This window comes from Cervus canadensis, chromosome 5 (assembly GCF_019320065.1).
Source record: "Cervus canadensis isolate Bull #8, Minnesota chromosome 5, ASM1932006v1, whole genome shotgun sequence".
NCBI classification, from domain to species: Eukaryota; Metazoa; Chordata; class Mammalia; order Artiodactyla; family Cervidae; genus Cervus; species Cervus canadensis.
The window spans coordinates 88997624-89024310 of record NC_057390.1 but is presented as its reverse complement, the minus strand read 5'-3'; the positions used below and the strand labels follow the sequence as shown (position 1 = coordinate 89024310).

General features: G+C 39.1%; 2 protein-coding genes across 2 annotated transcripts; both read left to right on the top strand.

Moving 5' to 3' along the window:
• Positions 1-14310: 14310 nt before the first annotated feature.
• Positions 14311-15264, top strand: LOC122441288 (olfactory receptor 1B1). The gene has a single exon (XM_043467681.1). The coding sequence runs from the start codon at positions 14311-14313 to the stop codon at positions 15262-15264; it is 954 nt and encodes a 317-aa protein (XP_043323616.1).
• Positions 15265-23376: 8112 nt separating this feature from the next.
• LOC122442513 (olfactory receptor 1361-like) lies at positions 23377-24369 on the top strand. The gene has a single exon (XM_043470366.1). The coding sequence runs from the start codon at positions 23377-23379 to the stop codon at positions 24367-24369; it is 993 nt and encodes a 330-aa protein (XP_043326301.1).
• The last annotated feature ends 2318 nt before the right edge of the window (positions 24370-26687 follow it).

The following is a 26687-nucleotide window of genomic DNA, read 5'->3' as shown; positions in this document are numbered from 1 at the left end:
GGTGTGGAGAAAAGGGAACCCTCTTACACTGTTGGTGGGAATGCAAACTAGTATAGCCACTATGGAGAACAGTGTGGAGATTCCTTAAAAAACTGGAAATAGAACTGCCATATGACCCAGCAATTCTACTGCTGGGCATACACACTGAGGAAACCAGAATTGAAAGAGACACATGTACCCCAGTGTTCATTGTGGCACTGTTTATCATAGCCAGGACATGGAAACAACCTAGATGCCCATCAGCAGACGAATGGATAAGAAAACTGTGGTACATATACACAATGAAATATTACTCAGCCATTAAAAAATACATTTGAATCAGTTCTAATGAGGTGGATGAAACTGGAGCCCATTATACAGAGTGAAGTAAGCCAGAAAGAAAAACACCAGTACAGTATACTAACGCATATATATGGAATTTAGAAAGAAGGTAACAATAACCCTGTATGCGAGACAGCAAAAGAGACACAGATGTATTGAACAATCTTTTGGACTCTGTAGGAGAAGGCAAGGGCTGGATGATATGGGAGAATGGCACTGAAACATGTAAAACATCATATGTGAAAAGAATTCCCAGTCCAGGTTTGATGCAAGATACAGGGTGCTCGGGGCTGGTGCACTGGGATGACCCAGAGGGATGGAATGGGGAGGGATGTGGGAGGGGGGTCCAGGATGGGGAATACATGGTACACTCATGGCGGATTCATGTCAATGTATGGCAAACCCACTACAATATTGTAAAGTAATTAGCCTCCAACTAATAAAAATAAATAACCACCACCCCAGGTTGGATGCATGAGAGAAGTGCTCAGGACTGGTGCACTGGGAAGACCCAGAGGGATGGGATGGGGCGGAAGGTGGGATCAGGATGGGGAACACATGTAAATCCATGGCTGATTCATGTCAATGTATGGCAAAAACCACTACAATATTGTAAAGTAATTAGCCTCCAACTAATAAAAAATGAAAAAAAATTAAAAAAACATAAAAAACAAATCAATGTATGGCAAAACCAACACAATATTGTAAAGTAAAATAAATAAATTAATTAAAAAAAGAATAGATAAACATGTATGTATAACTGAATCACTGCTGTACACCTGAAACTGACACAACATTGTTAATCAATGATACCCAATATAAAATAAAAATTAAAATAAAAAAAAGAACTCTCATAAGATTGAACAATCTTGTTTCTGAGTATATGGCCAAAGGAAAAGAAATAAAAATCTCTGAGATGACTCATCACAAATGAACATTCTCATGTTCATATCAGATTTATTTACGATAGCCAAAATGTGAAAACAAACTAAATGTCCATTGATGGATGAGTAGAAAAAGAAAATGCGATATCTATCTAGCTATCTTACACTTATGTATGTAAGTTAAAGTTGAAAGTGAAAATGTTAGTTGCTCAGTCATATTAGACTCTTTGTGACCCCATGGACTGTTCCCCACCAGGCTCCTCTGTGCTTGAGACTTCCCAGTCAAGAATACTGGAGTGGGTTGCCATTTCCTTCTCCAGGGAAAATTCCTGACCCAGGAATCAAACCTGAGTCTCCCACATTGCCAGCAGATTCTTTACAGTCTGAGCCCTTGGAAGCCCAATTTACAGTTAGATGTCCTTTCCTGTTTTCCCATTGTACTTTATATATACAAAGAGCTGAAAAAGTTTCTTTAGTGTTTTCAAAACAATTGGCCTAGGAGATAAATGTGAATAGCAGTGGAGGACTTGGAAAGATGGAGAGATTTTATGGAAGATGAGAGGGAGTGGTACCTTCTCTGAGAATGTATTAGGGATATAGTTATAAGATATAATAGGGGATTTGATGGAATTTCAGAACAAAAACATTGTCCAAACCCCAAGAAATTGACCCTGCATGGTTAGAGCAGAGAGAAAAGGAATATTCTTGAACTAGCAGAACACTGAGTTCCCACGTGGAAGACAATGATTTATTTAGTGGAGAAATTATATTCAGACTGAGCTAGTATTAGCATATTGTCTCCAAATTGTGGGGGCGGGAATGAACCTCTTCCTTTTTATAGTTTCATTCATCCATATGTAGAATAATGCTAATGAAACTTCCCTCATTTGTAACTACTTCTCTTTTATTTACATGACACTTGACATTATGTTTAATCTTTCATCCTCGCTAGAATGGAGGATCTATTAGGGGTACAATTAATTATTTTTCACTGGTATATCCTTAATGCTTATCAGAATGCCTTACACATAAGTGAAAGTGAAAGTCACTCAGTTGTGTCTGACTCTTTGTGACCCCATAGGTTATACAGTCCATGGAATTCTCCAGGCCAGAATACTGGAGTGGTAGCTATTCCCTTTTCCAGGGGATCTTCCCAACCCGGGGATCAAACCCAGGTCTCCTGCATTGTAGGCAGATTCTTTACCAGCTGAGCCACCAGGGAAGCCCATCCCTACACATAATAGGTTATCAATTTAAAAAAATACAAGAATGAACAATAAGGTCCTACTGTATAGTGCAGGAAAGTATATTCAATATCCTGTGATAAACCATAATGGAAAAGAATATGAAAAATATATATGTACAACTGAGTCAATTTGCTGTACAGCAGAAATTAACACAACATTGTAAATTGACTATACTTCAATAAAATTGAAAACAAAATGTCTGGATGAGTGAATCATTAGTCCATAGTCAAAGTGAGTAGGTTTTCAGATAAATGGAACTGCTTTTTCACTAATTTCCAAGAGTATCTTGAGCATGAGTGGGTTGAATAATGTCCTTATGACAAAGTCTTTATATTTAACAAGAATTGATTCCTTTAAAAATTAGTAAGAGAAAGATTGGGAAGTTGGAGAAATATGTTCTTACAACTTCACTTAGCACAGTCATAGGAAAGAGCTAAAGTTGGTGGTTAAGAACATAGGTCTGGTTTCAGACATACTAAGAACTAATCATTGTTAAAATTTAACAAAGACATTTATTTATATAGCAAAGAGTAAAGAAATAATAAATAGTAAGTTTATTAGTAAACTTACTAGCATATTATTTTAACTCTACAATAATAGAGCAACAAATTAAATTCAAGCCAAGTGTTGTAGACACATTTCAAATAAGAACACTAATTAAAAGACATATGATGCTGTTTAAATGAAATCAAATAAAAATGGTGACACTAATAGTGGAGATTTTAAATTCAGGTCCAGTTCTGAATCTCTGTTAAATTAAGACTGTGGAGAACCTCAATTATCTACTTTTGAAGTATTTCAACAGGAAAAAGAATTCTTGGGTACTGTTTCCTGTGATTAAGGCCTTGTTTGAACACTTTATATATTCTCATTGATTACTAATTAATGACTTCATGAGGTATGAACTGTTATTATCCTCATTTACTGATGAGAAAACTGAAGTCCATATATAGGTTAGAACATTTGCCCAAGATCACATAGTTGGTAAGGGATAGAGGTGGGGTTACAACTTCCCAGTCTATTAGCCTAAAAACTAAGCTACCTTTCATAGTACTAACCCAAAGTGCTATTGTGAGTACAAAATGAACAAAATATATAATAGTTTAGCATGGTGTTTGTCACATAATCAATACTCAACATATTAACCAGTATTTTGTTATCATTCTGGTGGCTTATTCACTAAGTCATATCCAACTTTTTGTGACCCCATAGACTACAGCACGACAGGCTCCTCTGTCCTCCAGTATCTCCCGGAGTTCTCTGAGATTCATGCCCATTGAGTTGGTGATACTATCTAACCGTCTCATTCTCTGCCACTCCCTTTTCCTTTTGCCTTCAGTCTTTACCAGGATCTTTTCCAATGAGTCAGCTCTTCGCATCAAGTGGCCAAAGTATTGGAGCTTCATCTTCAATGTTATTATTATCCTCTCACAGAGCCTTTTCTGTCCTTGAGAGATATGTTCCTTTTTCACCTTGCTCAACTTACAACATGTCATCAACCAACTCTTCTCCAGCACCCATCCTTCACAAACGTGATGATCAGTCTCCTCTAGCTGGCCTGAGTCCTGAGTTTCTTTCTGGCTGTTTTGACCACAGGAATGCTGGACTCAAAATGAGTCCCAGTTTGCGGAAATTACAGCCTAGTGTAATGGACACCGAGTGTAACTTTTGCTTGGAGCAAGTTTTTGACTTCTGCATGGTGATCACAAGCTATATTGCATATTCTACAACTTGAGGAAAGAAGAGATGTAAATTAGCCCCTGATATCCTTCCAGTCCCCAGGGATTTAAGCAATATATATTAATATACTGACAGTCACTTTTGGATCACTTTTTGGTAAATCATCTAAAACAGTAGTCATCAAACTTATGCAATATACAAATTCCTTTCAAATGAAAAAATTCCCTTGGAATCCCTGGGTTAACATGTTTTGTTGTATCAGTATCATGTGAATGAACAGAAAACTATAAGCCTTAATAAATATACTAATATGCAGTTTTAACTTTAAAACTTTAATACAGATACAAACTAAATTTAAGCCAAGTATTGTAGATACATTTAAAATAAAAAGACTAATTAAAAGACATATAATGTGTTGTTTAAGTGAAGCTAAATCAATAATGGTGGCATTATCAGTGGGGTCTTAAATTCAAGTACAGTTCTGAAGTTAAATCGTTCTGGTTTTTAATTTTTCCAATACTGTAAATGCATATAGAGATTTTTATATGACAAAATGATATTAATAATTTCAAATCTTTATTTACTAGTTTCAGATAAAACCAGGTGTTTAATTAAACTTTCTAGTAATCAATCATATAAAATCAATTTTAATGAAGATCAATCGACAACTTTTAGTGGAAGGTAGGTATGGGTTGCCCTATTACATAAATCCACATTAAATAGTATCCAATCTAGTTATTTCTGAAATCACAGAAAATAGCATCTGAATTTATCTTTATTTATGGAAGACACTGAAAAACACTTTCAATTTCAACGTAGAATTTGCTAGTTGACTCTCAAGTGAAATAAATAAATAAATATTAGAAATGGTAACAAAAATTAACTCACAACAAATCAAAATTCTTATAATTAATTCCATTTTTCTTTAAATTGGAATGTATAAACTAGGAAATACCTTTTTAACTAATAAGTTCAGAAGAGTAAAAGTTGTGAATTAATTTCTGTCACTCTAAATTGCTTTCTTAATGCTAAATCATAGTTTGAATAACTTAAAAAAAGTTGACATTAAGGACTTATTTTATAAAATGTGTATCAATTCCAAAAGTTTAGTCTTTAAACTTAAATTGTTCAACAGCCATATTATTAAAGATGTTGGGCAATTATTTCACGCTTACGTTGGGACAAGCCATTTTAATGATATGTAGAATTACTTAACAACATCAAGATTGGGTGACCTCATTTTTATCTTATTTTGTTGTAATTGCCATTGGAAATAAATATATGGATACAAGCTATGGAATTTCATTAGTAAGGCTTCTAAAAAGAGGCTTCCAGAGTCCAGACATTGCTTGCTGCCAGAGATCAAAGCCTGCTCCTGAGTCCCTGACTCTGATGATTTAATCAAGTGAGCATTGTGTCTGTTCTGTCTCACTTACATGAAAAGGATTAAAGCACCATAAAAGTGTGTGACTGTGTATTTTATTATTATAAAAGCTTCAATAACACACTGATCCCTCTTTCTTATGGATTATGGATGTTCAAGTAACTTAGTAATGAGATTGGAGAATGAGTTAACTAATTCTTTGTGAAGGCAGAGGAAGTAATGGGGAAAAAAATTCCTTAATCCCATCAATATTTACTCTTGGTAAATACTTTGTTGGAGAATGACAGGCAAGATAGGGCATTTTTTGTGGGGGAGGCTGTAGGGAACCAGGGTGAATGAGAGAAGGATTGTCACTGGCTGGTCATTTAGCCAGCCACTCTTTCTTGAGTACTTGTTTTGTGCCAGATACCATGCTAGACACTGGATACAGAGGTGAATTAACCACAGCCCCATCCCTCCAGGAGCACAAAGTCTAATGGAGTAGTTGAGGTTTTCAAAGTGCATCCTACCAGCCTGAAAAACCTGAACTCACTTTGGTTGTGTAACACCCACAGTGATTGTAGCAGGACTGGTGGTGCCAAAAACAAGAAAATTTATTATTTGAGCCTTTTACAACATGACAGTCTCTATAATCAGAACTTTTTATATAATATTCTAATCTTTAAAGCAATCACTTACTTAAAAATTAGGTGTTATTAGCACTTTCTACATAAATAGACTAGAGTCAGTGAAGTGAGGTGAAAGTTGCTCAGTCATGTCTGACTCTTTGCGACCCCATAGGCTGTAGTCCATGGAATTCTCCAGTCCAGAATACTGGAGTGGGTAGCCTTCCCCTTCTCCAGGGGATCTTCCTAACCCAGGGATCGAGCCCAGGTCTCCCTCATTGCAGGCAGATTCTTTACCAGCTGAGCTATCAGGGAAGCCCATTCTTTGGAGAAATGCCTATTCAAATCTCTTGCCAATTTAAAAATTGGATTATTTGGGGTTTTTACTACTAGGTTTTGTGAATTTCCTATGTTTTTTGGATTCTTTATCAGAAGGAAAGCCCAAGAATACTGGAGTGGGTAGCCTATCCCTTCTCCAGTGGATCTTCCTTACTCGGGAATCAAACTGAGAGCTCCTGCATTGCAGGCAGATTCTTTACCAACTGAGCTATCAGGGAAGCCTAGACTAGAGTTAAGAAGTGTTAAATAATTGCAAATGCACAAAATTTGTAAGTGGTATATCTCAGAAATATAGTTACTTCTATTTATCTCCAGAGCTATAATTTAGGCCCTTACATCATGCTTATTAAATCACAGGAAGAAAATACAGTGATGACTGAGTGAGTGATTTGGGTAATGAGACACAAGAGTCTGCCATTTGTGTTGCCTGAACATTGATGAAGTTGTCTCCCATCGCATCAGGATCAGTGGCATGAAGTTGTTGCCAGGGACTTGAAGTGCATTTAGCCTTCCCTTAAGAGTATGTCCATACTTTCTTGCTCTCTGCAATGGCAGGCAGTATACCTCACTTCCCCCAGGTGACTCTAGAGGAGAGGTCCCTAGGGCCCCACAATCTCTAAATCCCACCTCACCTCCCTAGTCCTGGCTTCCTGTCCCATGCACAGATCTGTTATTCAGCACCATGGCCAGATCCCTGATCTCTGGCAGAAGGCTGAAGCCACGAAGTCCAGGGTAAAAGTCCTTTCTTGCCAGGTGACTGTGTGAGCTGGAAAACTAGCCTTCATTCTATGCCCTGTTTTCTCCTGACCAATTCTTATCTTTCTATAATAATAACCTGTCTCTCACTCTGGACACATCCTGTTTAACATCATCCTTTCTCCTTTATGTTCTAGCAGCCATTCTCTTCTCACCTCACCATGACAATCTTGCTCACTAGCTCTCCTTTCTGTTCATTCCCACTTGATGTTCTATTTCTCACATCTGCCTACTCTTCTCTTTCATTTGCACCATTTCATGACCCCCCTCCATTCTGTTCTCCTATTCTTTTCACATTCCCACCCTTCTCGTAGTGGTATCCACATGCCTTCCTCCTTTCTCCCCCAAATCTTTGTTTTTGCTCCTTATTTCTGTCCCAATCATTAAAAAGTTTTCCCTCCTTAATTATGTTTCTCTCTCTTCTCATTTCAAAAGTTCTTCCTCTTATTTCCTTATTTTTTTTCCATTTGCCCATTCACTCTCTACACTCTTTCCATCCTATGTTTTCATCCTCCCTTTCCCACTACTTTTCATTCTTACTTTGTTTTCCATTCCCATTAATTCTTTTCTCTATTGTGTCTTCATTTCTATGTCTCTGACACTCAGCATTCCTTCTGATTATCTCTTCATGGAAGCCACACAATTATTTTTAGAAATATGGAATGTCAAGAAACAAAAGTTTAGAAGAAACTCCAATTTGAGAATAAATTCTGCTTTTCAATAATTATTTTCTGACTTTTTGTCATATACATGAAGCTCATATACAACATGCACATATGTACCCACACAGGCACGCACATAGTTAGTTATATCACATTCAGTTTATTCATACAGAATGCCAGCTGCTCATTGAGTAAAATGGAGGACAGTTTTGGTATCAACTAGAAGAGGCTTCCCAGGTGGTACTAGTGGTAAAGAGCCCACCTGCCAGTGTAGGAGACATAAGAGACACAGGTTCGATCCCTGGATTCAGAAGATCTCCCAGAGGAGGGCATGGCAACCCACTCCAGAATTCTTGCCTGGGGAGCCTGACAGGCCACAGTCCATAGGGTCGCACAGAGTCAGCCATGACTGAAGTGACTCAGCACGCAGAAGAGTTTTTATGTTACACCCTGCTATGATTTTGCTAACTCTTGGGAATCTCTTCTTTCACTCAGCCCATCCCTGACCTCACCTAAGGCTGAGACCGGACATGCTCCAAGTAAGTACCACAAGCCCCTTTGCTTATGTTTGTCACTTATCACACTGTTTTTCATCCAGTATTGGTCTTACTTTCTTTCCATGCTGTGGTTTCTTCACGATAGAGTCTGTGTAGCTTGTCTAGCTTGTCTTAATGTCCCATAACAGAAAAGAAATATTTGTATAATAGACAAATTAATAAGTAAGTGGATGATAAGTAAATGATCTTCTGGATCATGTGATTACCTTCTTCCTTGATCTAGCCAAAATTATTTCCTGGGAATTATAGGAGAATTCAGGTATTCAGATGAATCTTTTAAAACCCAGCCCTTCTGTTCTCTCTCTTCTCAGACATTTCCAAAGATGCAAATTACAGTTGCCCATCATTATTTAAAGTAACAACTGTGCTTTGTGAGAAAAATAGTCTTGGCAATTGCTCTTATAAATTATTGAAAGTCTCCAATGTGGATGATTTGTAGTAATTAAACCTATGTTTTATTCCCTGTTCCATATACCACCTCCTTTTGTGCTTTTTTTTGGATGGTTCTTGTGTCTCATGTTCTCTTCCAATCGTCACTATTCTCTCTAGTTCCTTCATCTGTATTCTTAGTCCTCCCTATATACTCTGCTTCATTATGAACCTTATTTTTTATCAGAACTATAGCATGGTTCATCTAGTTCTTTACTGTAGCAGTGAGGTCAGCTAGGTTTGGAGATATGGATTTATGAATAGTCAGTATTAAGTTGGTCAATAAGGCTCTAGGACTAGACATGGTTTTTCAGGTTTGCTCTTGGGGACCCTTTGTGGTGAAGCAAATGGGAAAAGAGAAAACAGTAGATAGCAAAGAACTAACCACTGAGAGAAGCAAGATGAAATTCATAGTTTTGCAGCAGTAAGGAGATTAGAAGAAAACAAATGTCAAGAATGTGGGGGGGGGGGGAGTGGATAGTGGTTAATAATGCCATAAGTAGAGAAGGAAAATGAAGAGTTGAGAGAAGCAATAGCCAGGATGTCCAATTCTCTGTGTTAAAATTTCAGCTCTGCCATTGACTAGCTGTGTAGTATTAAAGCTAGTTTGCTTTAATTTCTCTGCCTCAGTTTCCTCATCTGTAAAGTGAGGAATAAAATAGTGTCTAATACAGTACAGATTTAATAAAATCACACATGTAGCATGCATTGTGCTGTGTTTGGCATATAGCAAGGATTCCAAAAATGTTACTTATTATTACCACTATTACTACTAACACTAACATTGTTAAATATCATTGCATATGGTGAAGATTGTTCACTGATAACCTTGTCAGCAAAACTTTGAATAAATTATTTTGTAAGTAGACTATAATTATACTACATGTATGAAATGGAGCAAATAGTTGATAGAGCATAAGATATGAATTACAATTTTAAAACACTAATTGGCATTTTATTGTATTCTAACAACTTTGCATAGTTTCTATGTCCATTTTATGGTAAAGGAATCTGAGACTTGAACAAAACTTGGACAAGTCAAGACACTTGGTCATGTAAAAGAGTTAGTAACTTGGAGCACAGAAATATAAACTTACGTCAGCCTAGGCCCATACTCTGTATAGCAGAAACAGGTACACAACACAAATACACATCACAGTGAATGGTTAAATACATTGTGGTGCATCCACACAAAAAGCTGTTACATAGCAATGAAAGATAGCCAATAATGTCAGTGAATCTAAGTAATATAATATTGAGGCATAAAATCAGATAACCACAAATTACTTAAAGGTTTTTACCCTTTTATAAATTTCCAATCATTTAAAACTTAATAATATTCTTCTTGGAATACCTATAGCAGATATATAGCAAATATAAGCATATATTAACAAAAGAGAGAGGTAGGAGGAGAAGGGAGTGACAGAGGATGAGATGGTTGGATGGCACCCCTGACTCAACGGACATGAGTTTAAGCAAGCTCTGGGAGATGGTGAAGGATAGGGAAGCCTGGTGTGCTGCAGTCCACGGGATCACAATGAGTTGGGCATGACTGAGCGACTGAAAAACAACAACAGCAAAAAGCCTTGTTGGTTAGATGAGGAAAGAAGTGGCAAAATTTGAGCAGGCTGCTTTGGAGTTGAGATTCAGGAGGTTGGTTATCTTAGGCGAAGAGTGACAAGGAGAGGTGATGGATAATGTTCATAGAAGTAGGGATGAATTATCATCAATATTCTAGTTTCTGTGTTGAATAGTAAGTTAATGCTCGTTTAATCATACTCAAAGCCAAAGGAGCAAGCAAGAAGGTGACGCTCAGACCAATGAAGAGGCTGTAGCATCAACCAAGTGTTATGATTAACCCAGTTGTGAGTTCCTGATGCCAGAGGAACATAGGCAGTGATGATTCCTCTACTGTGTTTCTTACAATTTGGCTAAAGATTTCTCCCCGCTATTACAAATCCTGCTTAAAAATTTTCTTTGGCTCTAGATCTCTAGAATCAAACTCTAAACAAAGAGCTTCCATCAGAAAATCACTGTAGAACTTATGAGAATGAGAAGAGAAATAGGAATGGTAATTGGAAACATGGAATATACCTTAGATTGGGGAAAAACAATTTAGGGAAACTTTGTGGCTCATTGGCTTATTTTAGGACTGACAGTTACAGTGCACATGTATTGTGACATCTTTTATTTTCTGTAAGGTTTTGGAAAATTATTTTGAAGCTAACCCCAAGTATCCCAGGTCTAAGATGAATATTACCTAATTTTGGATTCTGCATGACATACTGTCTTGAATGTCCTGATGCTGAGTGTGTGATTTGACTATGGTGGATGTTATTTTGATTTAGAATGGTGTGCTTAGTCTTATGATGGAACGAATAAAGAAAATATAGGAAAACACTCTCATATCTCAGTTGCTATCCTTGCTTTTACTGTTAGTATTTTTAATTGGAAAAGTTTCACAATATAGAAAAGTATAGTAAGACAAAGGCAATGAAGTACATACAGTTAATATCTAACTTTAACAAAGCTTAATATTTTCCCTTTTTGGTTTCAATTCTTATTTTGAAAATATAAACTGTTACAGATACAATTAAAACCCATACTACTTGCTTATGTTATCCTCTACCCTTACTTCTTCCCCAAAGAAGGCACCCACTATCCTAAATAAAGTAGTCATAATATATATTATATCTGTTTTACAAAAATAACAGTATTTTCACATCTTAAAAATTCATATCTGCCGTACTTTTCTAACAACCTGAACTGGCAGTTTTCAGTTAATACGTGTTGAAGACTTAAGCTTATTGATGCACAGGGTTCTGGTTTCAAGTGCTGTGTAACATAAATAGATCACAATTAAAATAAATATATGCAGAGTACATCATGAGAAACGCTGGACTGGAGGAAGCACAGGCTGGAATCAAGATTGCCAGGAGAACTATCAATAACCTCAGATATGCAGATGACACCATGCTTACGGCAGAACGTGAAGAAGAACTAAAGAGCCTCTTGATGAAGGTGAAGAAGGAGAGTGAAAAAGTTGTCTTAAAGCTCAACATTCAGAAAACTAAGATCATGGCATCCGGTCCCGTCACTTCATGGGAAATAGATGGGGAAACAGTGGAAACAGTGGCTGACTTTATTTTTCTGGTCTCCAAAATCACTGCAGATGATAATTGCAGCCATGAAATTAAAAGAAACTTGCTCCTTGGAAGGAAAGTTATGACCAACCTAGACAGCATATTGAAAAGCAGAGACATTACTTGGTCAACAAAGGTCTGTCTAGTCAAGTCTATGGTTTTTCCAGTGGTCATATATGGATGTGAGAGTTGGACAATAAAGAAAGCTGAGCGCTGAAGAATTGATGCTTTTGAACTGTGGTGCTGGAGAAGACTCTTGAGAGTCCCTTGGACTACAAGGAGATCCAATCAGTCCATCCTAAAGGAAATCAGTCCTGAATATTCATTGGAAGGACTGATGCTGAAGCTGAAACTCCAATACTTTGGCCACCTGATGGGAAGAGTTAATTCATTTGAAAAGACCCTGATGCTGGGAAAGATTGAGGGCAGGAGGAGAAGGGGATGACAGAGGATAAGATGGATGGATGGCATCACCAACTCAATGGACATGGGTTTGGGTGAACTCTGGGAGTTGGTGATGGACAGGGAGGCCTGGCATGCTGCAGTTCATGGGGTCGCAAAGAGTCGGACACAACTGAGTGACTGAACAGAACTGAAAATATATATACATATAGTACAGTATTTAGCTGAATAATCCATCATTCACTGAGAATGCCTTGTCAATTCTAAAAATTATGAGTTTGTTTTGGGGCCACTTTCTGTATTCCATAGGTCCACTTAGCCACATTTTATTTCACAAAGTGAGTCTCAAAATGCTTCTAAGAACTAATCTCATAGAGATTTAATTACTTGGTCACAATGCTATTATATTAAAAACTGAAAATGAAAAGATAGTTTAAGAAAACAAGTTTGGAAACTAAGATACATCTAAAAATATTATTTAAGGCCTTAATGAACATTTGGGGAGGGCCCAAGGGCAATTCCTGCCAGCGCATGGAGGACAATTTGAGAAGGCTCTATTTCCAGAATTTGTTGGAATGAGATTATGAGTTTTTCTTGGGATAACTGGATCCAAGGAGGGTGCATGAGCTGTGTCATTTTGAAAGGCTTCTAGTTTGGGTTAGACAATCTTAGAAGATTAAGTCTGGAGGAATACAGTCTGATGTCAGTCCTGAGGGAGGGTTCCAAGGGATGAGCAAGGGTTTAATTTAGTCTTTTCTGGGAAGAATGCAGCAGTCATTACCTGTGGGTACTCTCCAATGGGCTCATATGACGCTTCAAGAAGAAGATTTTATAGGTAGGTGATTACTGTAAGGGAAAAGAAGTCAAGGAGTGATTGGATATGGGGAGATGATGGAGAGAGTCCCCATGTTTTTGGTTTGGTCCATCAAATGGGTGAAAATGATGACACTGTTAACCAACCAAATCAAATAAAAGGGAAAAACGAGTTAGTTCATGACAACCTGAAGCAATTTTGCTACAATAACCAACTACTTGTAAAGATCAATTTCTTTATATGTTACCTATTAAATGATACCTTATGTTCCTTACAGGTTCATACAGAAGAAATCATGAAGATGGCCAGGTGATGCAGTGTGACTAGAACATGAGGAGCTAGAGACAGTGAGTATAGAAATTTTTTTGTGAAGTTTGTCACTGGAAGAAGGTAAATAGTAATTGGAATGAAAAGACAATATTGAATGAAGGGTTTTTATAGTACAAGGGACTTCATCAGGGTATATGGATTACACTGAACTGTGGTGTTGGAGAATACTCTTGAGAGTCCCTTGGACTGCAAGGAGATCCAACCAGTCCATCCTAAAGGAGATCAGTCCTGGGTGTTCATTGGAAGGACTGATGCTGAAGCTGAAACTCTAGTACTTTGGCCACCTCATGCAAAGAATTGACTCATTGGAAAAGACCCTGATGCTGGGAAAGATTGAGGGCAGGATGAGAAGGGGATGACAGGATGAGATGGCTGGATGGCATCGCTGACTCGATGGGCATGAATTTGAGTAAACTGTGTGAGTTGGTGATGGACAGGGAGGCCTGGCGTGCTGTGATTCATGGGGTCGCAAAGAGTCGGACACGGCTGAGTTACTGAACTGAACTGAACTGAACTGAACTGATGGATTACATAGAAGAACCCATTAGAGTGGATGGAAAGGAAGAAGTAATGGAAAAAATGCTATAACAAATTCAGTCAAAGACTTGGGAAGGGCTGTAGTGCTCAGTTGAATTTAAGTCTTTAAAGAGCTTGAAGAATATACATAAATTAACTAGAATTGTTATGAGCTGTTATTTATGACCCATGATTTGCCTTTTGATTCAAATTCTTTCAGGAGGGCTCTGTGTCACTCATCATGGGCTGTGCCCCTAATGCTTCACATTCCCCAGTTTTCTTGCTTCTCGTGTTCTCAGGAGCTGAAGTCCCCCCCATTGTCCTCTTTGTCCTATTCCTGGCTATTTACCTGACCACGATGATGGGGAATGTGACTTTAGTGCTGCTCATCTCCCGGGACTCCAGGCTCCAATCACCTATGTACTATCTGCTCCGAGGTCTCTCGGTGATAGACATGGGGCTGTCCACAGCGATTCTGCCCCAGTTGCTGGCCCATCTGGTCACTCATGACCCAGCCATTCCTGCTGCCCGCTGCCTGGCTCAGTTCTTCTTCTTCTATGTGTTTGGCGTTACAGACACACTTGTTATTTCTGTCATGGCTCTGGATCGATACATGGCCATCTGTGACCCTCTGCACTATCATTCAATGATGAATCGCCAATGCTGTGCCCGCTTACTGGCCTTGTGTTGGGTGGTGTCTGTGGTGCACACCATGCTGCATGTGGGACTCCTCTTGCCTCTCTCCTGGGCTGCGGATGCTGAAGGCAATGTTCGCCTTCTCCACTTCTTTTGTGACCACCGACCACTTTTGCGAGCCTCTTGCTCTGACATCCATCCCAATGAGCTGGCCATATTCTTGGAGGGAGGCTTCCTCATGATGGGCCCTTGTGCCCTCATTGTACTCTCCTATGTCCGCATTGGGGCCACCATCCTACGTTTGCCCTCAGCAGCCGGTCGCCGCCGTGCAGTCTCCACCTGCGGGTCCCATCTCACCATGGTTGGCTTTTTCTATGGCACCATCATCTGGGTCTACTTCCAGCCTCCTTCCCAGAACTCTCAGGACCAGGACATGGTGGCTTCTGTGATGTACACGTCCATTACACCTTTGGCCAACCCTTTTGTGTACAGCCTTCGCAACAAGGATGTCAAGAGTGCACTCCATAGGCTGCTTAGAGGAGGGAGGGTGGCCTCCTGATTAGCCTCATGCTTTTGAACTGTGGTGTTGGAGAAGGCTCTGGAGAGTCCCTTGGACTGCAAGAAGATCAAACCAGTCAATCCTAAAGGAAATCAACCCTGAATATTCATTGGAAGGACTGATGCTGAAGCTGAAGCTCCAATACTTTGGCCACCTGATATGAAGAGCGGACTCGTTAGAAAAGACTGATGCTGGGAAAGATTGAAGGCAGGAGGAGAAGGGGGTAACAGAGGATAAGATAGTTGGATGGCATCTCTGACTCAATGGACATGAGTTTGAGCAAGCTCTGGGAGATGGTAAAGGACAGGGAAGCCTGGCGTGCTGCAGTCTATGGGATTGAGAGGAGTTAGACACAACTGAGTGCCTGAGCAACAACAACAAAGAGCCATGTTGTTTAGATGAGGAAAGAAGTGGGCAGATTTGAGCAGGACTGCTTTTGGAGTTGAAAAGGGGGAATGGCCTGGGCAATTTATGGAACTCCAGTTTTAGTTCTTGTTGATCTGATGCTTTGACAGCTGTGAATACTCCCACATTCATGCCACACATGTTCAGGGCTTCCTCATCAGCAAGCCTCTAGAATTTTCCCTCTGGCCGTTTATCTTCAGAGGATAGAAGTGTGTCACTAAGCCTGGGTTATGTAATTCCAGTTGCAGAAATATGTGAATAATATTGTGAAATTCTGAGCTAAAGCAAAGACAGTGAAGTTAACTATAGTCACATTGAATTTCGTGAGCTGGTTTGCGGGGAGTGGATTGGTGTATGTGAGAAAGTTAGTGGAAGAGAAGTTTAGGTAAATAGAGATGTCAATTTCTTACCTTTATCATTAAGTGAGCAAATACATGCCCAGAAGTGAGTGTGAAACAGGGGCTGTGATTCTGTTATTCCACAAGTGAGCCCCAGTTTCCATGGGCGTCTCATGGTATGAATGTCTTATTCTGATGCAATTGAATTCTGTTTTGTATATTAATATTTTCAGTTAATATTAATTTACACTTCTTAAAGTAAAATATACTAAGAAAATTCAAGCTAAATACTTTGCTGCATAATACAAGAAACAGTGAACTATTTCAACAATAGATAAAATAAATTGGTTGTAATTAGATTTTTGAGAACTAGACATTGACCTCTATTTTGTGATCTCTTAAATTTAAAGTGATAATCAAAACATTTTAAATTGATAAACAATTAACATATGGCATTGTGTAAATTTAAGGTGTACAATGTGTTGATTTGTTACATTTATATACTGTAGTTTTATTACCAGTATAGTTCTATAAATCAGCTGAGAAGATAAATAGGTCTTTTCTAGACTCTCAATTATATTTTATTGGCCTATATGTCTATCATTTTGTATGTACCATAGTCTTTTTTAAATGTATTTTTCACAAAGTGTTTATTTAAATTTTTAGCTGCACCACATGGCTTGTATGGGATCTTAGTTCCTGGACCAGGGATCAAACCCAGACCCTTGGCAGTGAAAGTATGAAGTCCTAACCATTGGACTTCCATATTATTTTCATTGCTGTAGTTTTGAAATAAATTTTGAAATAGAAATGCATGAGTCCTCTGTCTTCGTTCTTTAGTGTTTTTCAAGACTGTTTTGGGTATCCATGGTTCCTTGCAAGTCCATATGAATATTAGATTTGCTTTTCTCCATTTCTACAGAATAGTCTGTTGAGATTTTGATCATTGATTTTATAAGCCAATTTGTGAAGACTTGAATAAAATTACATAATTCATTGGATGATGGGTCAAGTTGCAATGAAGGACAAGCACAGTAAGCCAGAAGACTTTGAATGCCAACAAAGGCATTTGGAACCGAAAAAAAAAAAAAAAGAAAAAGAAAAGAAAGAAAGAGGATGAATCTCCAGGGGCAGTTCCTCCTTCGAAACTCCAAAAAAACTGGCAAATACTGACTTGGCCAAAAAGTTCATTTCGGTTTTTCAGTAAGATGTTACAAAAACCCAAATGACCTTTGTGGCCAACCCAGTGCCATCAGAATCAAGCTTTTCAGAACTCTAGTAGGTGAAAAAGATCTTCACAACCCAGATAATCACAATGGTGTGATCACTCACCTAGAGTCAGACCTCCTGGAATGTGAAGTTAAGTGGGCCTTAGGAAGCATCAGTACGAACAAAGCCCATGGAGGTGATGGAATTCAAATTGAACTCTTTCAAATCCTAAAAGATGATGCTGTGAAAGTGCTGCACTCAATATGCCAGCAAATTTGGAAAACTCAGCAGTGGCCACAGGACTGGAAAAGATCAGTTTTCATTCTAATCCCTAAGAAAGGCAATGCTCAAGAATGCTCAAACTACCGAACAATTGCACTCATCTCACATGCTAAAAAAGTAATGCTCAAAATTTTCCAAGCCAGGCTTCAGCAATACGTGAACCATGAACTTCCAGATGTTCAAGCTGGATTTAGAAAAGGCAGAGGAACCAGAGATCAAATTGCCAACATCCACTGGGTCATTGAGAAAGAAAGAGAGTTCCAGAAAAACATCTATTTCTGCTTTATTGACTATGCCAAAACCTTTGACTGTGTGGATCACAATAAACTGTGGAAAATTCTGAAAGGGATGGGAATACCAGACCATCTGACCTGCCTCTTGAGAAGTCTATATGCAGGTCAAGAAGCAGCAGTTAGAACTGGACATGGAACAACAGACTGGTTCCAAATAGGAAAAGGAGTACGTCAAGGCTGTATATAGTCACCCTGCTTATTTAACTTATATGCAGAGTACGTCATGAGAAACGCTGGGCTGGATGAAGCTCAAGCTGGAATCAAGATTACTGGGAGAAATATCAATAACCTCAGATATGCAGATGACACCATCCTTATGGCAGAAAATGAAGAGGAACTAAAACCCTCTTGATGAAAGTGAAAGAGGAGAGTGAAAAAGTTGTCTTAAAGCTCAACATTCAGAAAACAAAGATCATGGCATCCAGACCCATCACTTCATGGCAAATAGATGGGGAAACAGTGGCTGATTTTATTTTTTTGGGCTCCAAAACCACTGCAGATGGTGACTGCAGCCGTGAATTTAAAGACCCTTACTCCTTGGAAGGAAAGTTATGACCAACCTAGACAGCATATTAAAAAGCAGAGACATTACTTTGCCAACAAAGGTCCGTCTGGTCAAGGCTATGGTTTTTCCAGTGGTCATGTATGGATGTGAGAGTTGGACTATAAAGAAAGCTGAATGCTGCTGAATTGATGCTTTTGAACTGTGTTGTTGGAGAAGACTCTTGAGAGTCCCTTGGACTGCAGGGCGATCCAACCAGTCCATCCTAAAGGAGATCAGTCCCAAGTGTTCATTGGAAGGACTGATGTTGAAGCTGAAACTCCAATACTTTGGCCACCTGATGGGAAGAGCTGACTCTTTTGAAGAGACCCTGATGTTGGGAAAGATTGAAGGCAGGAGAAGGGGACAACAGAGAATGATATGGTTGGATGGCATCAGACTCAATGGACATGAATTTGTAAGGGAGGCCTGGCGAGCTGCAGTCCATGGGGTCACAAAGAGTGGGACACGACTGAGTGACTTTCACTTTCATTTTCACCTATTCAGTCAGTCCAGTTCAGCTCAGTTCAGTCGCTCAGTCATGTCCCACTCTTTGTGACCCCATGGACTATACAGTACATGGAATTATCAAGGCCAGAATACTGGAGTGGGTAGCGGTTCCCTTCTGCAGGGTGTTTTCTCAACCCAGGGACTGAATCCAGGTCTCCTGCATTGCAGGCAGATTCTTTACCAGCTGAGTTATCAGGGAAGCCCCTAATAGGTAAAGGTTTACATCAACAAAAACACATCACCAGGAGAAAAATCACTGAAACAGGATAGAGGATCTTTATGGAATTTTATAAATTTCCCAACCCAACCCATGGTTGGTCTTGGTCTCAACAGTCTGCATTCCCAAGAATCTCCCCAATATTCATATAATCTGAGACTTTTCATTATGGTGTTCTACATCATTCTGTTTATTTTGTACACACAGATGTTTTTAAATCAAGTGTTCTGAGGTTGAGAGTTCTGAAACAGAGAGCAAAATGACTAAATGAAATCCATCAAAAGGATGCAATCCGGTGAGGGCAGGAACTGAGAAAGTCATTGGCGAGCAGAATGGCACTATCATAACAATGAAGTTGTCCCACTGCTGTATCATAAAGCCTCGTGTCTTGCCATTAATTCAGCTGAGTTAAAATGTTGGAATTAATAACAAACACTCAATAATTATAGAAAGGCTAGGTTAGGAGAGATGGCTTCTTGAGATGCTGATATGGGAATCGAGTTCCCCTTAAGGTTTTTTCTTGTCTAACCGTTGCTGTGATGCAAGGCTGTGTGTCCCCTAAGGGGTAGACCTTCCCTACAGACACAGTTGTTTTTAGATGCTTTACGGTCTTAGCCTCAGGGAGATTTAGATATAAGGAAGAAGGAGGAACCACCTGTGCTACCATCCCAGTTGATAAAGGAAGATACAAGGGCTCAGCCCATTCTAAATAATATTTCATCTGAACAAAATTGGAGTCTCCTGGGGTTGGTAGAATCCCAGAATGAGTGCATGTAAGTGGTGCTGCCTCACTGGGATGAGCTGTTCTATAGAAAAGATTTTATGAAAAATGACAAAAAAGGGAATCCCTAGTTTTGTGAGAATGTGGAGAAGAAACACAGTTCCACCCAAACTGTCTAACTTGAGTGTACATTAGGTACAGAGAAAAGGTGAGATTAAGGTTACACTGTGCCCTAAGAGTAAACAGAAAGGGAATAGGAAATAAGTAAACACGTAACCCTCTTGTAGAAAGCAATGTGATACTGGTACCCAAAACACCCAAGAATAGAGTGAGGTTCAAATGTCACAGTCAAAAAAAGCAATGGGATGGAGGAATGGACAATGATGACACAGAAAGATATGTTTTTGAGTGAAAATATTAAGGCATAGATGAAGAATATAGTCATGTAATTGGAGAGGGTATGGACAGACATTTCAGCCCCCAGGTGCAAGAAATGTGGGACAGGGGACCTAATTTATTTTGTGAGAATGTTGAAGATTTATTCTTGGGACAGAGAAAAATCGGTTCATATTTATACATCTCAGATTCAACCTTTGTGATTCATCAACACAGGGGAAAAGACTAGAGGTAGAATTTAGATCAAGAAGGCATTATATAAAACATACATGTAACATTCAGATATTGATAAAACAGGGAAGACTATATGTTCCTTGGTGCTTTCATTAAAGAAGAAAGACAAGAATAGCACAATTGGAGCTTGACACTCTAGCTCTCTCCTTTCTTCAGGACTCTGTTATGTTCCTAAAGTACAGGTGGAAATTGGGAAATCTGAGATGTTTTTCTGTCTCATTCCAGGAATTCTTCCCTTTGTTTTGTTTCTCTTCCAAATTTCAGTTTAGTTTGGTATTTTGAGTTGCTTAAATCTATATATGTGTATTTCTTCATCTTTCTCCTAAACGAACTACTCCTCTCTGTGTCTTCTAGAATCAGCATCCTAGATCTCTCCTAGTTGTCTTGAACAGGATCCACAGAGCTCAGACTCTGATGAGAATATGTTAAAATATTGGAAAATAGCCAAGATATACAGATAAGTGTTGAAAAAGTCAGCCAACAAGAATACCACCACTGCTTATGACTGTTTTTACATGCAATCGGTTTTCAAATACAGTTTTGCTTTGCTTGAGAGAAACTGGACTCTATATTATTACATTTTAATCCTCATGATGGATAAATTTATACTCTTTGACACTCTTTCCATCTCAAAGATGATTTTCTGTCACCCTTTACCCATGAAGGGACTTATTCAATCTTTCTTCCTTCCCATCTTTTTTTTTTGTTTGTTTTTCTCTCACCTTCTTTTATACCTCCATGTCTCACACAGATGTCTGTGTGTGATCACTGGCTTGAATGTATAATAGAATCATAAGAACATATAGTTTGAGCCATATCACTGACATGGGAAAGGATATATGAAGAAATAAAGACAAAAGAACAGACACTGGAAAACGTAAGTTTTCTTTATCTTTTAAGCTCCTGTGAGCTTTTCTTTAAAGAAAGCACCAAGAGAGATGCCCTTAAAATGGTTTTGTTCTTTATCTTAATATTAGGAATATTATCTTTTGGTGTGTGGAACACTGGACTCAGTAAAGAATAAATGCAACCATAACACATGATTTGGCACTGTCATGATAAATATTGACACAGTTATACTAATGTTAATTTTGTCTATTGATTTTTAGCATTTACTTGGAAGACTTAACTATGACTACAATTCATGATTTGTATGTTTTCAATCTTGACAATATGCAAATCAAGATATAGCTTTCCAAAGTTTGGCAGGGGGAGTGGTGCAGAGGTGAGGAAGATAAGTGGAGTCTGAAGTTGATGCACTATAGATTGAAGCAAATCATTTAAAAGCAGAAAATTGACTAATTGAAGAGCTAAAATATCATCAAAAAATTGAGGAAAAGAAGGAAGAGTGGTAATAATGTAAATAAGATAAAACTTTATCTTTCAGGATAAAGAGCCAAAAGATAATCTTTAATTGATAAAAACTGGCACATAATATATAAGTAAGTATATAGAAGCAGAGAGGTGTGAATCACCAGAAGAGGTCAAACTAAACACAGAGGTATGTAAACGTAGGGTAAGAGACCTCTGCTTTTTAGTATATGTTCTCTTGCACTCTACTATTTTAAAATTATTTTACTAACATTCATGAGAAAATGCTGAAAATATATAAACATATCCTTACCCCCCAAACCTCAAAATGTTACCTCTTTGATGAACTGCATAATTTTATCTATAGGGAAAACCTGAGCTGAAAAATCACAAGAATCTCATCCACTAGCAAATTACATTATTCCTCGAAAATAAATCACTAATAAAATCAACAATTATATTTATCATTGTTAGTCTCATCCCAGGTAAATTCATTTGACTTAATGGAACAAGAGCTCTCTTATGAAAAAAAAGAAAAAAGTTGAGTTTCTGGACATGCAAAGCTAGGACCAGATCTTCACTTCAGTGCCCCAGCAAAGACGTAGAGACTCAGACATCTGGCCAGAGTCTGAGGATCTTTCCCTTCTACTTCCAACTTTGAGAAATGATGAAGTGTGATGGTTGAGGCTGGTAAAACTGCACAGTAAGTTCCCTGCATATGAACCTTCAAGCTGTGAACTTTCAAAGATGCAAATGTGCATTTGGTTCTAGCAAGGAACCGCGACTTGTGCTGTCAACATCAGGTGTGAGTGAAATTGCAGCTTGCCCTCCATCTCTTGTTGCTGATGATCCTTCAGTTCTTCATCTCCCACCTCGTCTGCCTCCTTAAGCCAGGACCTCTTCTTGCCTGATCAGTTGATGCCAGCCCTTGTACGCCAGCTGTTGTACTGTACTACCACATTTTTTAAGGCCCTGTATTGTAAGATTTAATATGTTTTCTTTATTTTTTGTGTTTTCTTGTTTTTTAATGTATTATCAACATATTGCAGTACAGTGTTATGTAGCCAACTGTGTTAGGTGGGTATCTAGGCTAACTTTGTTGACCTTATGAGTGTATTCTTGGAACAAAACTTGTTTGTATATAAGGGACTTATTGTACAGGGTTAAGTCCAGGTTTTGTTGCTCAGACCACATAAGATCTTCACTGGCATATTCTTTTTGCTTTAGCTTTCTCACCTGTAGTAAAAGGTTGAAAGCAGTTTCTACCATGAGTGACTGTTGTGAGAATCAAATGATTGATATATAGAATGTACACAGCAAGCACAAAAGACATTATATGTTCAGTGATGACTTGTTATACAGTGAAGTTCAAAAAATCCAGGACTGTGTGTGAGTTATTCTGTTGTCACTAGTGTTAATCAAAGTGAGAGATTGTAAGTGGTCAATACATGAACCTGAAATATACTAAAGAATGGGTAGGTGAGTGGATGAGTACAAAAATAATGGCCTGGGAAAGAAATTAAAGGGAAAAAAAATTTCATTTTGGAAAACTAGGGACACCTGTGCAAGAAAAGATGTTTCCTGCAAGCTATCTCTGAGTAAATTTCAGCCTTATTTCAACACTTGCTGTTCGCGGGTGATGCGGATTGAGTCTTATGGCCACGAGAAACAGGACAGAGGTAACAGAATTTGTTTTACTGGGCCTGTCCAGCTGGCCAGAGATGCAGCCAGTTATTTTTGGGATCGTCCTTCCCATGTACCTGGTGGCAGTAATGGGCAATGCTCTGCTAATGATTGCTGCCCTCTCAGACCCCAAGCTTCAGACCCCCATGTACTTCCTGCTCAGCCAGCTTTCCTTCATTGACATCTCTCTGACAACCATCACTGTCCCCCAGATGCTGGTGCACACACTGTCTGTGAACAGAACCATCTCCTTTAACTGTTGCATGCTCCAGCTCTTCTTTTTTATGGCTGTGGGCAGCATGGAAGGCCACTTGTTGGCGGCCATGGCCTATGACCGCTATGTGGCTATCTGTGACCCCTTAAGATACTCTGCCATCATCAGCCATCGCCTCTGCCTACGCATAACGTTGACCTCGTGGGTGGTCGTCAGCCTCAACAGCCTCCTTTACAGTGTGTTGGTCACCCGCTTAACTTTCTGTGGCAACCAGGTCACCCACTTCTTCTGTGACATCACACCCTTGCTGAAGCTCTCCTGCACCCGGCCAGTGGTCAGTGAGATGTTAATATTTACCGAGGGGGTAGCCGTGGTGGTGAGCCCCTTCTTCTTTATTTTAGGTTCCTATGTCCGCATTGGTGTGGCCATAGCCCACATGCACTCAGTTGCTGCCCTGCGTAAAGCCCTGTCCACCTGTAGCTCCCACATCCTGGTTGTGCTGCTCCTGTACGGCTCTGTGATCTGCGTGTACCTCCGACCGTCTTCCAGCTATGACTTGGACCAGGAGCGTCAGGTGGCCATCTTTTACACAGTTGTTACCCCTATGCTAAACCCACTGATCTACAGCCTGAGAAACCAGGAGGTGAAGGGTGCCCTGCGAAGGCTTTTCAGGAAGCTCTCTCAAGCAACTTCCAACCTGGTTCCCGGGCAAACGGGGAATGGCAGCACAGCTCTTGAACCCTTTAGGTAGCATGGATGTTTTAACAATATTCATTCTTCCAATTCATGCACATGAGGTCGTTCCTTTGATTTGTGTCTGCTTTCTTTCATCAATGAATTTATGGTTTTACTGTACAGATTTTTCGGCTTCTTGGTTAAATTTATTCCTAAGTTTCCTAAGCTGGTTCTTTTTATTGTTATTACAAGTGGGATTGTTTTCTTGTTTTTCTTTTCAGAGGGATTGCTGTTGTTGTAAAGATACACATCCCTCTGAGAGATAAAGGAGGTATTATCCATAATTACACTGAAACAATAGAATCAAGGAGTTCTTTTGTGCAAACATAGGATCTCCCAGAAATTATTTTCCTTAAAGAAGTTAGAATGAAAGAGAGTTCAAAAACCCAAGGGAAAATGCTAGGGCTTGGTCAAAGGTAGTATAGTGTAAGCAGTTAAGGGAATGGATTTTGGAGACAGAGTGGATTTGTATCCCAGCTCTATCCTTACTTGCTGTGTGATTCTTCTGTGCCTATGATAACCAGTGAGCTGCTCAGGTGCTTGTGATTCTCACTATGATTGTAAGGCACCCTCAGCAGCTCTTTGGGGAAATTTGGGGGGAGAAAGTGTTTATTACTCACAGGTCCTGGAAAGCACAAGCACATCTTGGGCCACCCAATGAGGTTGTTGATAGAGGCAAAGTGTGGGCCTGGAGTTCTGCTTTTTTGGGAATGAAGATACAAGATTCATCTTCAAGGTTCACTGTTTGTGGATGGATTTAAAACCCAAGAGTGGGAATTTCAATCATTATTATTATTACTTATTATTAATAGCATACACATGAAGAAATGATGGGAGAAAAGGACAAAGAATGGCTAGATAAGGGTTTGCATATCTGTATGTATCCAAAGACTTGATGAAATGAGAGAAAGTCCAGAAATTAATCTGCTTCATTCTTTTTATCGACTGCACAGCAATTCATAGTATGTGTGTTGAATTAGTTTGGATTTCTTTCAAAGTCCTGAATAAGAAACAATCCTAAACCTCAGCGGCTTATAACAACAGACTTTTATTTCCCAGTCAAAAGTCTGGAGGCTGAAAGGGCCAACCATGCTTTAGACCCCAGGTCAAGTTCAGGTCTGTTCAATTTATTTCTTATTCTGAGATCTAAGCTAAGTGACCCTAACTACACAGGGTGAGCTTTTCTTCTCATGATGAAGACCAGAGCTCAAGAGGGCAAGCCAAATCTTCTAAACCCATTCAAAGCTCTATATCTGAAGCAGCATTTGTTATCCCTATTCATAAACTGTGGGCTAAAACAAGTCCAAAGTCAAAGGGATGGAGATGTGTATTCTGTTCTCAGTGAAGCCATGGCAAGGATATGAAAGGAAGGAAGAACAGATAGATACTATCTAACTACTAAACATGATAGTGTTACTGTTAGTTGCTCAGTCGTGTCTGACTCTTTGCGACCCCATGGGTTGTAGCCCACCAGGTTCCTCTGTCCATGGAATTCTCCAGACAAGAATACTGGAGTGGGTAGCTATTCCCTTCTCCAGGGGTCTTCCCAACCCAGAGATTGAACCCAGGTCCCCTGCATTACAGGCAGATTCTTTACCATTTGGGTCATGAGGTAAGCCCCAATATTCATTGGAAGAACGGATACTGAAGCTGGAGCTCCATTACTTTGGACACCTGATGTGAAGAGCCAACTCATTGGAAAAGACCCTGATGCTGGGAAAGATTGAGAGCAGGAGGAGAAGCAGGTGACAGATGATGAGATGGTTGGATGGCATCACCGACCCAGTGGAAACGAATTTGAGCAAACTCCAGGAGATAGTGAAGGACAGGGAAGCCTGGTTTGCTATAGTCCATGGGGTCACAAAGAGTCGGACATGACTTACCGACTGAACAACACCAGACATGATGAACCAAACGTTCTATTAGTATGCATGATGGTTGTTTCTAATTTTTCACTATCATAGACAATAATATACTGAACCTAAATTATATGTGTGTATTTACACATAAAATATATGTTTATTCATTACATATGCTCATTCTGTGTGGTAGACTCCTAGAAGAGGAAGATATCTAAATACAAAATTTTTGATGGAATTGCCCAATTCTATCCATTTCTTCAAAAATGTTCTTTAATTTACTCTCTTGACCATTTCTTCACCTTAAGAAAATTCTTCCCATGGGAGCAGGGAGGATTCTTGGAAGAAGCTAGAGTGCTAAGAAGTGAGGATAAAAGAAAAAAAAAAAAGTGAGGCTAATCCATGGGTAAAGAATGAAGATTAGTAACGAAACTGCCACCTAAAGACAAAGAAGGAGGAAGGTGGGACTGGGAGG